The sequence below is a fragment of the Phyllobates terribilis genome, unplaced genomic scaffold (assembly GCF_046119375.1).
Source record: "Phyllobates terribilis strain yellow unplaced genomic scaffold, ASM4611937v1 Scaffold_11__3_contigs__length_659146591, whole genome shotgun sequence".
Lineage (NCBI taxonomy): Eukaryota > Metazoa > Chordata > Amphibia > Anura > Dendrobatidae > Phyllobates > Phyllobates terribilis.
Window position 1 is genome coordinate 327,563,763 of NW_027362771.1, and position 17,300 is coordinate 327,581,062.

At 50.8% G+C, this 17,300-nt stretch overlaps 1 protein-coding gene across 1 annotated transcript in view; it reads right to left on the reverse strand.

Moving 5' to 3' along the window:
* The window catches only part of LOC141166194 (neuronal acetylcholine receptor subunit alpha-3-like), a 148,116-nt gene that overhangs the window by 85,835 nt on the left and 44,981 nt on the right, over positions 1–17,300 (reverse strand). The window contains exon 2 of the mRNA XM_073652651.1: positions 1,602–1,741. Coding sequence (XP_073508752.1) covers positions 1,602–1,741 — 140 coding nt within the window. The remainder of the gene's footprint in view (positions 1–1,601; positions 1,742–17,300) is intronic.

Here is a 17,300-nt window from a genome sequence, read left to right on the forward strand (position 1 = left end):
AGGTAACAAGCGGGTAACAGGCAGGTCACAGGCAAGTGCTCCCAGGTGAGCGGGCTGGCAGGTAACAGACAGGCAAGTGCTCCCAGGTGGGCGGGCTGGCAGGTACGGCAGGTAACAGGCAGGCAACAGGCAAGTGCTCCCAGGTGAGCGGGCTGGCAGGTAACAGGCAGGTAACAGGCAGGTAACAGGCAGGCGGGCAGGACTGGTAGTCAGGCTAGCAGCGGGACCTGAGGGCTGAAGCAGAGGTAAGAAACACTGTGCAACAACTTTTGCTCGGGCACCTCCATTTTGGAGGAGGTGCCTTATATATGGGAGGGCCCTCGGCTATTGGCCGGGGACTCCTTAGGACGGCGCGCGCGGCCCCTTTAAGAGGGAGGGAGCATGCGCGTGCACGCCCTAAGCACAGTGCCCGGGGAGCTGCGCACGCTGGCAGCAGGAAGAGGAGCGCTGGAGAACGCAGAGCGGGGAGCGCGGGGAGCGAGGAGGTGAGTGGGACGGCGTCTCTGCCTGGCAGGGGGCAGAGACGCCGATGCTACAGCCATCTTATTGTGTTTATTGGGCTTAGAGTATATCATACTGTTTGGAGGACTCTGTGGTATCATACTGGGCATGGGGGTTGTGGTGATATCATACTATGAGGAAGCTGTGGGACCATCTTATTGTGTATAATTGTGTATAAGGGGCTGTTGGGCATCATTCCATGTATAGGATGGCTGTAGTGGACATCATACTATGCTTGGGGAAATGCTCTTCATACTGTGTATGGGGGTGCTGTGGGGGCCAAGCTATTGTATATGGGTGGCTGTAAGGGACATCTTACTGTGTGGGAAACTGTGGGCCATCATACTGCGTATCTGGGGCTGTGGGGCATTATTATAAGGAGGCACAATAATTAGCATGAATTTAATATGGAAACCACAACAAACAGCTCCCATATCTCATCTTCCTAGATGTTTAGGAGTGTGAAATGTTAAAATAAACCAGAGTCACACATTTTCACCTTGCTAATTTTGCCTCATTTACTAAGAATAAGAATTATCTCTTCAATTAACTACTACCAGTCTATTTTTTGCCACAGTATAATCAATTATAATAATGTCTGATTTTATCCAACATCCCAAGGTTTCCTTCGTGTGAGTTTGTTGGGTAAAGAAACTTTGAAGGGGTTCTGCAGGATGAGCTATATATGGATGCAATACCAGACACAACTTGTGGACAAGTGTAGCACTGTTTTTGGAATAAAACAGCCTAGTTTTTATTACCCCTTTATTTTCAAATAAATTAGTATTCTCAAAGACTTCTACAGACTTATAATTATCTATTAGGTAAATATCTAAAACATATACAGTAATTCTAATATATGTTGTATGGTATATGTGCCATTATCTGTATTACGGTAAAGTCAATGGCTACATGTTTTAAAGTTTGGCAGGCTTTTTAACAGCTAGATCAACATCTGTATTTTCATTTTTTTCCATGTAATTTCCCTACAATACATTAGTAAATGGATACAGCACATCTAGATGCAGAGAATGGTTCATATATGGAATAATATAATTACAGTGTAAATGAATGACAGTGAAGAAGATCAGATGTCTTACCACTTTAACAAGCTGTGACATTGACACTTCAAACTGTACAGTAACGGGGTCAGACACATTTTCCACTGGTCGGATATATGGATTGTAGTTGTCAAATAGAGTTTTGTAAAGTTTATGTTCTGCATTGAAACAAATGCACTCTAGAAATGAAATATTAGACTCATTATTACATAGGTTATGACAAGATAAAAGACCTCACTTTTGATAAATAATTTTCAATAAACACACATACATATCTATAATATAACGGGAGATGCATGTCTCTGTCTCAAGCCTCTATAGACTGCACAAGTGCGACACGCCTGCGCAGTCTGGCTCCAGACAGAAGAACGCATGGAGCCGTTACAGGTAAGAGGAGTGTATGGCGCCGGAGATCGCTGTATGCGTAGACACTGAACGTATACCGCGATCTCCGGCACCATACTTACATACTTACCTGACCGAGAGGAGCGTTGCCGCGGTGCCTCTCTTCACCGGAGACCGGGGGTGGAGTGAAGGCGTCGGAATCGGCGCATGCGAATAGCGCTATCCGGCGCTATTTTACTGAAGACACATTTGCAGTGTGTCTTCAGCAAAATGGCGCCGGACAGCGCGGTTTGGGCACGCACGTACTCCGGCGCCGCACTCCTCCCCCAGCTTCCGGCAGAACAGGACACAGCAGCGCTGGAGCACAGGGAAGAAAGGTGAGTATAAGTGTTTATTTTTTTGCATGTGTGCAGCGTGAAAGGGATGAGGGGTACCATGCATACCAGGATTGGGGGGTGAGGCGGCCACAGATACCCAGATTGGGGGATGAGGGGGCCACACATATCAGGATTGGGAGATGAGGGGTACCATTCATACCAGGATTGAGGGGTACCATGCATACCAGGATTGGGGGATGAGGGGACCATGCATACCAGGATTGGGGGTGAGGGGACCATGCATACCAGGATTGGGGGGTGAGGGGGCCACACATACCAGGATTGGGGGGTGAGGGGGCCACACATACCAGGATTGGGGGATAAGGGGTACCATACATACCAGGATTGAGGGGTGAGTGGTACCATGCATACCAGGATTCGGGGGTGAGGGGTGCCATGCATGCCAGGATTAGGGGGTGAGGGGGCCACACATACCAGGATTGGGGATGAGGGGTGCCATGCATACCAGGATTGGGGATGAGGGGTGCCATGCATACCAGGATTGGGGGTGAGGGGTGCCATGCATACAGGATTGGGGGTGAGGGGTGCCATGCATACCAGGATTGGGGGTGAAGAGTGCCATGCATACCAGGATAGGGATGAGGGGTGCCATGCATACCAGGATAGGGATGAGGGGTGGCATGCATATCAGGATAGGGATGAGCGGTACCATGCATACCAGGATGAGGGATGGGGTGCCATGCATACCAGGATAGGGATGAGGGGTACCATGCATACAAGGATGAGGGGTACCATACATACCAGGATAGGGATGAGGGGTGCCATGCATACGAGGATTGGGGATGAGGAGTGCCATGCATACCAGGATTCGGATGAGGGACCATTCATACGAGGATAGGGATGAGGGGTATCATGTATACCAGGATAGTGATGAGGGGTACCATGCATACCAGGATGAGGGATGGGGTGCCATGCATACCAGGATAGGGATGAGGGGTACCATGCATACCAGGATGAGGGATACCATACATACCAGGATAGGGATGAGGGGTGCCATGCATACCAGGATTGGGGATGAGGGGTGCCATGCATACCAGGATATGGATGAGGGGTACCATGTATACCAGGATAGGGATGAGGGATGCCATGCATGCCAGGATGAGGTGCCATACATACCAGGATAGGGATGAGGGAGCCATGCATACAAGGATGAGGGACGCCATGTATGCCAGGATTGGGATGAGGGGTGCCATGCATGCCAGGATTGGGGATGAGGGTTGCCATGCATACCAGTATAGGGATGAGGCATGCCATGCATACCAGGATAGGGATGAGGGGTACCATGCATACCAGGATTGGGAGTGAGGGGTGCAATGCATACCAGTATTGAGGGTGAGGGGTGCCATGCATACCAGGATTGGGGGTGAGGGGTGCCATGCATACAGGATTAGAGGTGAGGGGTGTCATGCATACCAGGATAGGGATGAGGCATGCCATGCATACCAGGATTAGTGGTGAGAGGTGCCATGCATACCAGGATTGAGGGTGAGGGGTGCCATGCGTACCAGGATTGGGGATGAGGGATGCCATGTATACCAGGATTGGGGGTGAGGGGTGCCATGCATACAGGATTGGGGGTAAGGGGTGCCGTGCCATGCATACCAGGATTGGAGGTGAGGTGTGCCATGCATACCAGGATTAATGGTGAGAGGTGCCATGCATACCAGGATAGGGGGTGAGGGGTGCCATGCATACCAGGATTGAGGGTGAGGGGTGCCATGTATACCAGGATTGATGATGAGGGGTGCCATGAATACTAGGATAGGGATGAGGGCAGCACATAACAGGATGGGGGAACAGGATTGGGGAGCACAAATACCAGGATGGGGGCAGCACAAATACCAGGAAGGGGGCAGCAAAAATACCAGAATGGGGGCAGCACAAATATCAGCATGGGAGACCATATACCAATAAAAATGCTCGCCACCCGGGCGTAGAATGGGCTCAATAATAGCTAGTATATATATATAAAGTGGCACTCTCCATTTCTTTTCTTTCTCTTTTTAAGAATATATTGTACCACAATAGGAAAGGCTTTCCCAATGAAGAGTATATTACTAAGCTTGCCTAGAGTTTTCAGTGACCTTCATTTTCCTCCTATTGTGGACACTTGACCTTCAGGTACCATCCAACACAGCCTTGCACGAGGTCTGTCTCTATTTTGGTTCGCCTATTCCCAGCTCTGCTTATTTGTAGCTTAGTTTCCATTTAAGCCATATTACTATCTCACATCTCTAGAAAGAATCTAGAGTAGAGCGAATGTTTTGAAGTTCAATTTCTCTAACTTTGCCAAATTTTTCCCCAAATTTTGATTTTGACCCCTTTTTAAAGGCAGAATGACTCACCGGCGCCCGCGCACAAGTTCCCTGCTGCAAAATGCTACACTGACAGCAGGGAGAAGAGCGCCGTCTATACAGAGGAAACAGCGCAGGCGCGGGATCCTGCTGGGAACTGCACATCACAGGGCCTTGTGACGTGCTGGGGAGGTGGGGTGAGTATGGAAATAGGGCTAGTAGACGGGCATTTCTTGGCGTCCGGGGGACGCAAAGCTTAGCAGAAATAATTTAACAAAAAGCTATTACACAGCAACCAGACCGCTATTATGGGCCATACAGGTAAGTATAGATTCACATTTCTATCATATTAGCCCATATTAGAGGTCTGAAAAGTCCCAGGGGGTGACAGATTCCCTTTAAAATTAGAAGGTCTCACTTTGGACTAGGAGGTGCTGTTGGTGAGTGTTGATATAGCGACTCTATATTTCTCCATACCCCATGATAAAGGCATGGAAGTGACGCGCCCCCTGGGACATATTCCTTTTTGAGGGGAATACCCGGCACCGGATCAGATGGGGGGTTGTAGTCTCCGAGCGGCTGTGACCCGGTCCCGTGCCCAGGGCGTCAAGCTAAGTGTTATGTGGCAGTCCTTACTGATGTTATAAGAGTTCTTTTGTGTCGACTACGCCACCCGTTGTAATGCGGTCACTGTGGCCGCCGCTGCAGCAGGGTCCGCTGAGGCTGATGGTGGATGTGCAGCTTGGTGGGATAACCCCCAACGGGAGGGGTATAGCCTCAGAGGGGACAGGCGCAGAGGATGGGGGTTGTGGTGGTGCGGTGCAGCCGGCAATGAAGACAGACTCGGGTTGTGCAGTTAAGGGAGTTTACTTACTGCGGATGTTTCGGTCACTCCAGCTGTTAGTGACCACCCGAGCCGTGCTGCGTCCACCAGGTCCTGGATCCGGCCAACCCCCAAACAAGTCCGGAGCGTGGCCCTGAGCTCTCCCTCTGTCCTTTCTTCAGCCGTCCCCACCAGTGATCCACCTAGGTCCAGCTCCCTCGGGCCTTCTGTTGGGCAACCCTTGGCCTTAGGTTCCCTGACCCTCCATGTGGTATGCCTTCAGGGTGGATGTAGTGGGTGGCCGTGGCAGATGCTGCCCACAGCCTCCGGTCTCTGGCTAGGGATGTTTTTGCCCCCACCAGCTTGGGTTCCGGTACCCTTGTGCTGACTCCTCACCCGGTGCTCTAATTTGGGTTCTTGGGTCCCTTCAGTCTTCCCCCTCTGGGTCTTTCTCTTTCTTTCTCCTCTCTCTCTCTCCAGGGCTGCTGTTTCTTTCTCTCTCCTCTCCAACTGACTTGTTCTCAGCGTCTGACCCTGATCTAAGTTGGTGCCCTCCTTATATATCCCTCTATGTGTGAGCTCAGGTGACCAGCACCCAATGAGCTCCTAACACTACCCAGACTGCTCCCCCTATCTGCCCCTACACTACATGGGATGTACCACCCCCCTCCCACTCCAGCCAGGAACAGGCTCGGTTGTACCTGCACATTTCTAAGTGGGAGTACCGTCGGCCTGCTCCTCTGAAGTGGGATGTGTGTAGTGCATGCAGTCTATCTGAGCTCAGTTCCACACTCCTTCCTTACCCGGGAGTGGAATATCACACCTCTGGGTTGAGGTGCAATACCCCTGTAGCAGCCGAATCCTCAGGGTGCTACATTCCCCCCTGGTAAATCACAGCACGTCCTCGGGCTGTAAGACAAAACACCAAAACATACAAAATTTTTATATGAACATATAAAACATATAAACATTATATATAACTTTTCATATAAAACATTCTCGTAGACTTCTCTGGTTTCAGGTTCCTCCTCCGGACACTGTGCAACGTGTGTCCGGGAAAAGTGCGACAGTCTTTCTAGAAAAATGGTTTCTCCTATAAAACCGGTAGGGGGCGCTTTAGGACGCGCAACTATTTACAGGGGAATTTGGCCGTTCTCAGTCCCCGGCCAAGTAAAGGGAATGGGTTGGCTGCTCACAGTCCTCAGCCTGGTTTGGGTAGGGGACACACGGGTTAAACTGTTCACTGGTCCCAACGGGGACTATTTTAGCAGCAACAACAGTTCCAGTTCCTTTATACCCTGATTGGGTAACTATTTACAACTCCTGCTCTGCCGCACTCAACGGCGTCTTCCTCCTGCTCTTTCTTGATATGATGTTTCTTCAGACCCGTCCGGGTCCTCTGGCTCCTTCCCCCCCAGGTGTGGCACCCTTGGTTTTACGGGCGCGGGCGCGGTGGTGGTGGCGCCCGGATTGCCCAGGCCTTGCGGCCAGGCCTGGGGCACCTGGAAGGTGAAGGGCACCGTTAGGACGGCGGCGCCCTGGGCTACCTGGCCTTGCGGCCAGGCCGGAGGCTCCGCGGAGGTAGGGGGCGCTGTTGGTGATGCGGCGCCCGGGGGTACTAGGCCTTGCGACCAGGCTGGTGGTATTTCCTGCTTTGTCACGCTCCGGGTCGAGGCGCGTGACGTCACAGGGGTCGCTGCGGCGGCTTCCGGTCGGGGCCTAGTCCATTGCGGTGATGTGGCGGCTACGGGCACAGCAGGGGGACTTTCGGGCTCTGCGACGGGGAGCTGGGGCAGGTGAGCGGTGTCACGGCTTGGGGTATAGGCGTCCCCTTTACCTGCCTCCATGCGTTCGGCTCCCTCCTCGGCGCCGTCTCCGGCCTTGGGTCCTCCCGCGCCATCCTCAGAGGCGGTCTGCTTCCTCTTCCAGGGTAGCGTGCTCCGTTGACTGGTCTCTGCTTGCTGGGTCATCTCCCGGCTCCACTCCGCCAGTATCTCGCGCTGTACCCGGGCCATCCTCCGTGCGAGGCCCTCCAGGGCAGTTTGTGCACACTCCCGGTCTCGGGGGAGCTGCGCTAGGATCTCCGCTAGACCTAGCGGGGTTGTGGACTCTTGCAGGCTCCTGACCATCGGGTCGGTGCTGCTCTGCTCGGCTTCCGGCAGGCTCCTGGCCAGCGGGCCGGTGCTGCTCTGCCCTCCTTCCTCGGTCTCTAGCAGACTCCTGGCCAGCGGGCCGGTGCTGTTCTGCTTTCTTTCCATGCTTCCTGCCTCCGGGTGCGCTCGCTCCAGACTCCTCCAAGCGACACCCATCTTTTCTCTTCTCTTTCGTCTCCTCCCACTTAGAGGGCGGTCCCGGGGCAACTCGGTGACTGTCAGCTCCAGGGGGAGTTCTTTCACGCTGACAGACACTTCCAGCATCACAGTCTCTGTTGGTGGGGGCGGTTTCCACTTTTGGCGCCATTTTCTGTCCCGTCCCACGATGGGATGTGGCCTCTTGCCCTCCTTTGGCACGCCCATAATGGCGTCCGCTGCTCTTCCAAGGCGGGAAATCTGCGGTTTTGGCGGGAATCGCTTCCCAGTGGCGGGAAACTCGGCAGATGGCGGGAACAAGCTGGAAATGGCGGACAATCGGCGGGAAACGACTGGTGATGGAGTCCGATGGCGTGGACCCTCCGGAACCGGCGGGAGACTTCTTTCTGAGGTAAACTTGCACTTTTCTTCAGGCACGCAGTACCCGGGTGTTGCGGGCACGTAATCCTGCCGACTACGCCAAAGTTGACGCGCCCCCTGGGACATATTCCTTTTTGAGGGGAATACCCGGCACCGGATCAGATGGGGGGTTGTAGTCTCCGAGCGGCTGTGACCCGGTCCCGTGCCCAGGGCGTCAAGCTAATTGTTATGTGGCAGTCCTTACTGATGTTATAAGAGTTCTTTTGTGTCGACTACGCCACCCGTTGTAATGCGGTCACTGTGGCCGCCGCTGCAGCAGGGTCCGCTGAGGCTGATGGTGGATGTGCAGCTTGGTGGGATAACCCCCAACGGGAGGGGTATAGCCTCAGAGGGGACAGGCGCAGAGGATGGGGGTTGTGGTGGTGCGGTGCAGCCGGCAATGAAGACAGACTCGGGTTGTGCAGTTAAGGGAGTTTACTTACTGCGGATGTTTCGGTCACTCCAGCTGTTAGTGACCACCCGAGCCGTGCTGCGTCCACCAGGTCCTGGATCCGGCCAACCCCCAAACAAGTCCGGAGCGTGGCCCTGAGCTCTCCCTCTGTCCTTTCTTCAGCCGTCCCCACCAGTGATCCACCTAGGTCCAGCTCCCTCGGGCCTTCTGTTGGGCAACCCTTGGCCTTAGGTTCCCTGACCCTCCATGTGGTATGCCTTCAGGGTGGATGTAGTGGGTGGCCGTGGCAGATGCTGCCCACAGCCTCCGGTCTCTGGCTAGGGATGTTTTTGCCCCCACCAGCTTGGGTTCCGGTACCCTTGTGCTGACTCCTCACCCGGTGCTCTAATTTGGGTTCTTGGGTCCCTTCAGTCTTCCCCCTCTGGGTCTTTCTCTTTCTTTCTCCTCTCTCTCTCTCCAGGGCTGCTGTTTCTTTCTCTCTCCTCTCCAACTGACTTGTTCTCAGCGTCTGACCCTGATCTAAGTTGGTGCCCTCCTTATATATCCCTCTATGTGTGAGCTCAGGTGACCAGCACCCAATGAGCTCCTAACACTACCCAGACTGCTCCCCCTATCTGCCCCTACACTACATGGGATGTACCACCCCCCTCCCACTCCAGCCAGGAACAGGCTCGGTTGTACCTGCACATTTCTAAGTGGGAGTACCGTCGGCCTGCTCCTCTGAAGTGGGATGTGTGTAGTGCATGCAGTCTATCTGAGCTCAGTTCCACACTCCTTCCTTACCCGGGAGTGGAATATCACACCTCTGGGTTGAGGTGCAATACCCCTGTAGCAGCCGAATCCTCAGGGTGCTACATTCCCCCCTGGTAAATCACAGCACGTCCTCGGGCTGTAAGACAAAACACCAAAACATACAAAATTTTTATATGAACATATAAAACATATAAACATTATATATAACTTTTCATATAAAACATTCTCGTAGACTTCTCTGGTTTCAGGTTCCTCCTCCGGACACTGTGCAACGTGTGTCCGGGAAAAGTGCGACAGTCTTTCTAGAAAAATGGTTTCTCCTATAAAACCGGTAGGGGGCGCTTTAGGACGCGCAACTATTTACAGGGGAATTTGGCCGTTCTCAGTCCCCGGCCAAGTAAAGGGAATGGGTTGGCTGCTCACAGTCCTCAGCCTGGTTTGGGTAGGGGACACACGGGTTAAACTGTTCACTGGTCCCAACGGGGACTATTTTAGCAGCAACAACAGTTCCAGTTCCTTTATACCCTGATTGGGTAACTATTTACAACTCCTGCTCTGCCGCACTCAACGGCGTCTTCCTCCTGCTCTTTCTTGATATGATGTTTCTTCAGACCCGTCCGGGTCCTCTGGCTCCTTCCCCCCCAGGTGTGGCACCCTTGGTTTTACGGGCGCGGGCGCGGTGGTGGTGGCGCCCGGATTGCCCAGGCCTTGCGGCCAGGCCTGGGGCACCTGGAAGGTGAAGGGCACCGTTAGGACGGCGGCGCCCTGGGCTACCTGGCCTTGCGGCCAGGCCGGAGGCTCCGCGGAGGTAGGGGGCGCTGTTGGTGATGCGGCGCCCGGGGGTACTAGGCCTTGCGACCAGGCTGGTGGTATTTCCTGCTTTGTCACGCTCCGGGTCGAGGCGCGTGACGTCACAGGGGTCGCTGCGGCGGCTTCCGGTCGGGGCCTAGTCCATTGCGGTGATGTGGCGGCTACGGGCACAGCAGGGGGACTTTCGGGCTCTGCGACGGGGAGCTGGGGCAGGTGAGCGGTGTCACGGCTTGGGGTATAGGCGTCCCCTTTACCTGCCTCCATGCGTTCGGCTCCCTCCTCGGCGCCGTCTCCGGCCTTGGGTCCTCCCGCGCCATCCTCAGAGGCGGTCTGCTTCCTCTTCCAGGGTAGCGTGCTCCGTTGACTGGTCTCTGCTTGCTGGGTCATCTCCCGGCTCCACTCCGCCAGTATCTCGCGCTGTACCCGGGCCATCCTCCGTGCGAGGCCCTCCAGGGCAGTTTGTGCACACTCCCGGTCTCGGGGGAGCTGCGCTAGGATCTCCGCTAGACCTAGCGGGGTTGTGGACTCTTGCAGGCTCCTGACCATCGGGTCGGTGCTGCTCTGCTCGGCTTCCGGCAGGCTCCTGGCCAGCGGGCCGGTGCTGCTCTGCCCTCCTTCCTCGGTCTCTAGCAGACTCCTGGCCAGCGGGCCGGTGCTGTTCTGCTTTCTTTCCATGCTTCCTGCCTCCGGGTGCGCTCGCTCCAGACTCCTCCAAGCGACACCCATCTTTTCTCTTCTCTTTCGTCTCCTCCCACTTAGAGGGCGGTCCCGGGGCAACTCGGTGACTGTCAGCTCCAGGGGGAGTTCTTTCACGCTGACAGACACTTCCAGCATCACAGTCTCTGTTGGTGGGGGCGGTTTCCACTTTTGGCGCCATTTTCTGTCCCGTCCCACGATGGGATGTGGCCTCTTGCCCTCCTTTGGCACGCCCATAATGGCGTCCGCTGCTCTTCCAAGGCGGGAAATCTGCGGTTTTGGCGGGAATCGCTTCCCAGTGGCGGGAAACTCGGCAGATGGCGGGAACAAGCTGGAAATGGCGGACAATCGGCGGGAAACGACTGGTGATGGAGTCCGATGGCGTGGACCCTCCGGAACCGGCGGGAGACTTCTTTCTGAGGTAAACTTGCACTTTTCTTCAGGCACGCAGTACCCGGGTGTTGCGGGCACGTAATCCTGCCGACTACGCCAAAGTTGACGCGCCCCCTGGGACATATTCCTTTTTGAGGGGAATACCCGGCACCGGATCAGATGGGGGGTTGTAGTCTCCGAGCGGCTGTGACCCGGTCCCGTGCCCAGGGCGTCAAGCTAAGTGTTATGTGGCAGTCCTTACTGATGTTATAAGAGTTCTTTTGTGTCGACTACGCCACCCGTTGTAATGCGGTCACTGTGGCCGCCGCTGCAGCAGGGTCCGCTGAGGCTGATGGTGGATGTGCAGCTTGGTGGGATAACCCCCAACGGGAGGGGTATAGCCTCAGAGGGGACAGGCGCAGAGGATGGGGGTTGTGGTGGTGCGGTGCAGCCGGCAATGAAGACAGACTCGGGTTGTGCAGTTAAGGGAGTTTACTTACTGCGGATGTTTCGGTCACTCCAGCTGTTAGTGACCACCCGAGCCGTGCTGCGTCCACCAGGTCCTGGATCCGGCCAACCCCCAAACAAGTCCGGAGCGTGGCCCTGAGCTCTCCCTCTGTCCTTTCTTCAGCCGTCCCCACCAGTGATCCACCTAGGTCCAGCTCCCTCGGGCCTTCTGTTGGGCAACCCTTGGCCTTAGGTTCCCTGACCCTCCATGTGGTATGCCTTCAGGGTGGATGTAGTGGGTGGCCGTGGCAGATGCTGCCCACAGCCTCCGGTCTCTGGCTAGGGATGTTTTTGCCCCCACCAGCTTGGGTTCCGGTACCCTTGTGCTGACTCCTCACCCGGTGCTCTAATTTGGGTTCTTGGGTCCCTTCAGTCTTCCCCCTCTGGGTCTTTCTCTTTCTTTCTCCTCTCTCTCTCTCCAGGGCTGCTGTTTCTTTCTCTCTCCTCTCCAACTGACTTGTTCTCAGCGTCTGACCCTGATCTAAGTTGGTGCCCTCCTTATATATCCCTCTATGTGTGAGCTCAGGTGACCAGCACCCAATGAGCTCCTAACACTACCCAGACTGCTCCCCCTATCTGCCCCTACACTACATGGGATGTACCACCCCCCTCCCACTCCAGCCAGGAACAGGCTCGGTTGTACCTGCACATTTCTAAGTGGGAGTACCGTCGGCCTGCTCCTCTGAAGTGGGATGTGTGTAGTGCATGCAGTCTATCTGAGCTCAGTTCCACACTCCTTCCTTACCCGGGAGTGGAATATCACACCTCTGGGTTGAGGTGCAATACCCCTGTAGCAGCCGAATCCTCAGGGTGCTACAGAAGCGGTGAAATATTTCCTCAACATGAGGGGCTGCCAATACGGCGCCCATGCTGAATTATTTTGAGACTCATGAAATTCTGCCTTACCAGAAATTTCTTTCTTATTTACTACAAGTTTTACCACCAGCTCAGGGGCCCAGGGGCTCATGTGCCACCACGTACGCTAATTTGCTCGTGGGCTGGTGGGAAGAAAGTGTGGCTTTTAGTCATGATTCAGAGTTAATCACTGATAAAATAGTCATGTTGGCTAATTAAATTGACAATATCTTTGTGATTTGGAAAAGGTCCATAAAGGAATTTACTGAGAGTAATTTTATACCTGATCTAAATCATAATAACTTGGGTGTACGTTTCACCTTTGAAATGAATAAGCATTTAATTTCTACACATATTGACTAAGAAGATATGAAATGGTGAACTGAACACTTCAACATTCAGGAAACCCACATCCACAAATTCTTTACTTAAACGGGGAAGTAATGACTCAAAACTCCTTAAAAAAGAGTCCCCAAAGGTCAATATTTGAGGATTTGCAGGAATTGTTCTTACAATCAGGTGTTTGAAAGACAAGCGAGAGAATTAAAATATAGATTCCTAGATAGAGGATATCCTGAGGGGATCCTCAAAAGACCTTATAATGAAGCCAAGAGCAGAATGAGGATAATTTACTTACCCCCAAATCTAGGCCATGTAAGGATCAATTTACCACGTTTATTACGACATATGAAAATGGGTCTCAACATGTTTGTGAGATGCTTGTATGATAATGGACCATCCTATTGCTAGATGTAAACATTAAGAAAAAACTGGGAAAACATCCCCAGATTACATACAGAAGATGGAGGTCCCTGAGAGATACATACTCACTTCCACTTACCCATACCTACTACTGCTGTGGTACATAGTAGCTTCCACTTACCTAAACCTACTGCTCTGATTAAGAACGGTTCAAAATGCGTATGCTGTACCTATTATGGATTTCAATAAATTTTAAGGTGCTTTGGAAGTAAATTTTGAACTTTTTATGAAGCTGAATTTTTTTCTTCAGTCATTTTCTCTGCTTGCCAAGTGATCCCTTGGAATCCCTGCTTCAGGTGCCATTAGCCCGGGTAAGCTGGCACTATCTTTTTTTTTTAAACCTACTATTTGGTTGATATTAAATATAAAGGGTTGCTTTAAATGTGGTAATTGTGTGGATTGCCTTCACTTACTTACAGGGTACACCTTTACGGGAACGTTATAAAAAAGACTAAAAGAGCAATCACTTCATTAATTGTTACACCCAAAGGGTGATATACAAAGCAACATGTACAGTAGTTGTGGAATATTATGGAACAGTTAAACAGAGAGTGGGTGACCACATTGGGGACATTGAACACAAGGGAGATACCCCCTTGGTGATATATTAATAATATTCATGGGGGTAATATTAGATCTCTTATTATGTTCATGGGTATTGATATTGTGGCCAAACCACCCAGAGGATGTAATTGGGACAAGATGATACAATAACGAGGATCAAAATGGATTTTTTTCCTTAATAAAATGGCACCCATGGGCTTAAATGAACAACTGAGCTTTAATTGTTTCGTATAATCAAAAATTTTGTGTGCCTATCTCTAGGGTAGGTTTACCTGTCTTTCATGTACCGCTACCCTTGTTATTCCCATAGTTCCGCTTTTCTATTTCTTGTACTTTTTCTATTATATATGGATGATATACTTCTGATGACAGTAAATTTTTCTATTTCCCTACATTTATAATTATAACGGTGATCATGACTAACCCCAGGAAACGTCATTCTTAAATGTAATTTTTCACATGAATTCTCTAGTTATGATCTGTTCACACATTCCCTTCTCTGTGAGAATATGAGGAGAGGTGGTAATTTTGTAAAAGTTTCCCCTTACTTGAAAATAAAAAGACTAGGTCAATAGTAACACCGCACCATGCATGTCACACAGCTGAGGGCTGCTATGCTAAGGAGGCATCCGAAAGTCATAGAACCCCGCGCGGCATCCAGCTTTGGTTGATATGCAATTGCATTGTTGATGACACATGTATCTGTTCCAGCACGGCTGGAAGTGCTAATGTCAGCTCAGGTGACCGGAACAATGCGCGCTATGACACTGGCTTTTGAAAACATGAGACATCACGGTGTAATTGATTTACTCATCTGCTGATTGTTGTAATTAATGTTAGCCAATAATCTAAGATTTAAATATGTGAACCTCAGTTGTTTTAGCCTATATCAGTTGAATAGGGTGCCTGGAAGAAAACCATAGTTATGGCATCAGTGTACCATACCCTATGAAATATGTGCTATAATTCCCCTGATATATCCTAGAGGAGGAGACGCGTAAGGAAACATATAGCAAGAGTATAGGGTCTCCTAACTATTAGGGTCAGCTGTGGACTGCCCTCATTAGAGTGGGAGTTAATATGGACCTAGGGATAAATAGCCTCCATAGGGACACATAAGGCTTGTTTCAAGCTGCTCTGAAATTGATCTCTGGAGGACTGGAGTGCCATTGAGGCACCCCTATACCGCGTTACCCTGAATGTTCCTTATCAATATACAATGTTGGGTTATACTGTGATAGTTAAACCTAAATTTAACTAAGCTTGTTAACATTATTTGTGATAAATGACCATGACCATGTCATTATTACCTGTTTCTTGTTGTTTTATCTTATGATGGGCACCATTAGGGTGACATCTATTTAATTGCTTTTTGACCATTGCCAAAACTTTTAGAATTTTTCTGAACACCATGGTGTTTTGTGTTGTCTAGTCACTGTATATAGGATTAAGAATCATCTACACTGTGTGCAGAATTATTAGGCAAGTTGTATTTTAGAGGATTAGTTTTATTATTGATCAACAACTATGTTTTCAATCAACCGAAGAGACTCAGAAATATCCAAGCTTAATATTTTTGGAAGTTGGAGTGGTTTTTTTTTTTTAGATTTGGCTATCTTAGGAGGATATCTGTTTGTGCAGGTAACTATTACTGTGCAGAATTATTAGGCAACTTAATAAAAACCAAATATAATCCCATCTCACTTGTTTATTTTCACCAGGTAAACCAATATCAGTGCACAAAATTTAGAAATAAACATTTCTGACATGCAAAAACAAAAAACAAAAAAATTAATGATCAATATAGCCACCTTTCTTTATGATGACACTCAACAGCCTTCCATCCATAGATTCTGTCAGTTGCTTGATCTGTTTTCGATCAACATTGCGTACAGCAGCCACCACAGCCTCCCAGACACTGTTCCGAGAGGTGTACTGTTTTCCCTCCTTGTAGATCTCACATTTTATGATGGACCACAGGTTCTCTATGGGGTTCAGATCAGGTGAACAAGGGGGCCATGTCATTATTTTTTCTTCTTTTAGACCTTTACTGGCCAGCCACGCTGTGGAGTAGTTGGATGCACGTGATGGAGCATTGTCCAGCATGAAAATCATGTTTTTCTTGAACGATACCGACTTCTTCCTGTACCACTGCTTGAAGAAGTTGTCTTCCAGATACTGGCAGTAGGTTTCGGAGTTGAGCTTCACTCCATCCTCAACCCGAAAAGGTCCCACAAGTTCATCTTTGATGATACCAGCCCATACCAGTACCCCACCTCCACCTTGCTGGCTTCTGAGTCGGTGTGGAGCTCTCTGCCCTTTACTGATCCAGCCTCTGGCCCATCCATCTGACCCATCAAGAGTCACTCTCATTTCATCAGTCCATAAAACCTTTGGAAAATCTGTCTTAAGATATTTCTTGGCCCATTCTTGACGTTTTATCTTATGTTTCTTGTTCAAAGGTGGTTGTTTTTCAGCCTTCCTTACCTTGGCCATGTCCCTGAGTATCGCACACCTTGTGCTTTTTGATATTCCAGTAACGTTGCGGCTCTGAAATATGGCAAAACAAGTGGCGAATGGCATCTTGGCAGCTTCACGCTTGATTTTCCTCAATTTATGGGCAGTTAATTTGCGCCTTTTTTGGCCAACACGCTTCTTGCAACCCTGGTGGCTATTTGCCATGAAATGCTTGATTGTTCGGTGATCATGCTTCAAAAGTTTGGAAATTTCAAGACTGCTGCATCCCTCTGCAAGACATCTCACAATTTTGGACTTTTCAGAGCCTGTCAAATCTCTTTTCTGACCCATTTTGCCAAAGGAAAGGAAGTTGCCTAATAATTAAGCACACCTTATATAGGGTGTTGATGTCATTAGTCAACACCCCTCCTCATTACAGAGATGCACTTCACCAGATTTACTTAATTGGTAGTTGGCTCTCAAGCCTATGCAGCTTGGAGTAGGACAACCTGGGGTAGAGGGCCAACCCCCAGGCCTAAGATCATCAGGCCCATCGAACTGGCGTGACAAATACGTAGGGGGACGTCCGGTCTTGCCTGTTGTACTGGACGGCATTCCTATGAGTGCCCTACTGGACACCGGGTCACAGGTCACCACCATCCCGTACGTGCTCTTCAAGCGGTACTGGAATGACTCGGGCATAACCCGCTACCCGGGTGACGACCTGAGCATTATAGCCAGCAATGGTCAGCCCGTGACCCAGATAGGATTTAAAGAAGTGACCATCAAGGTCGGTAAAGTTGAACTGCCGGCACAAGGACTGATCATTGTGGACATTGACCGTCGTGAGAGTCACCCAAAAATAACCCTAGGTACTAACGTAATTGAAAACTGTCTTGCAGAGGTGATTCTTATTTTGCAGCAGGTTGCCAAGAACGCCAGTTCCAGCCAGCAGCGTGTGCTCCAAAAAGACATCCAGGCA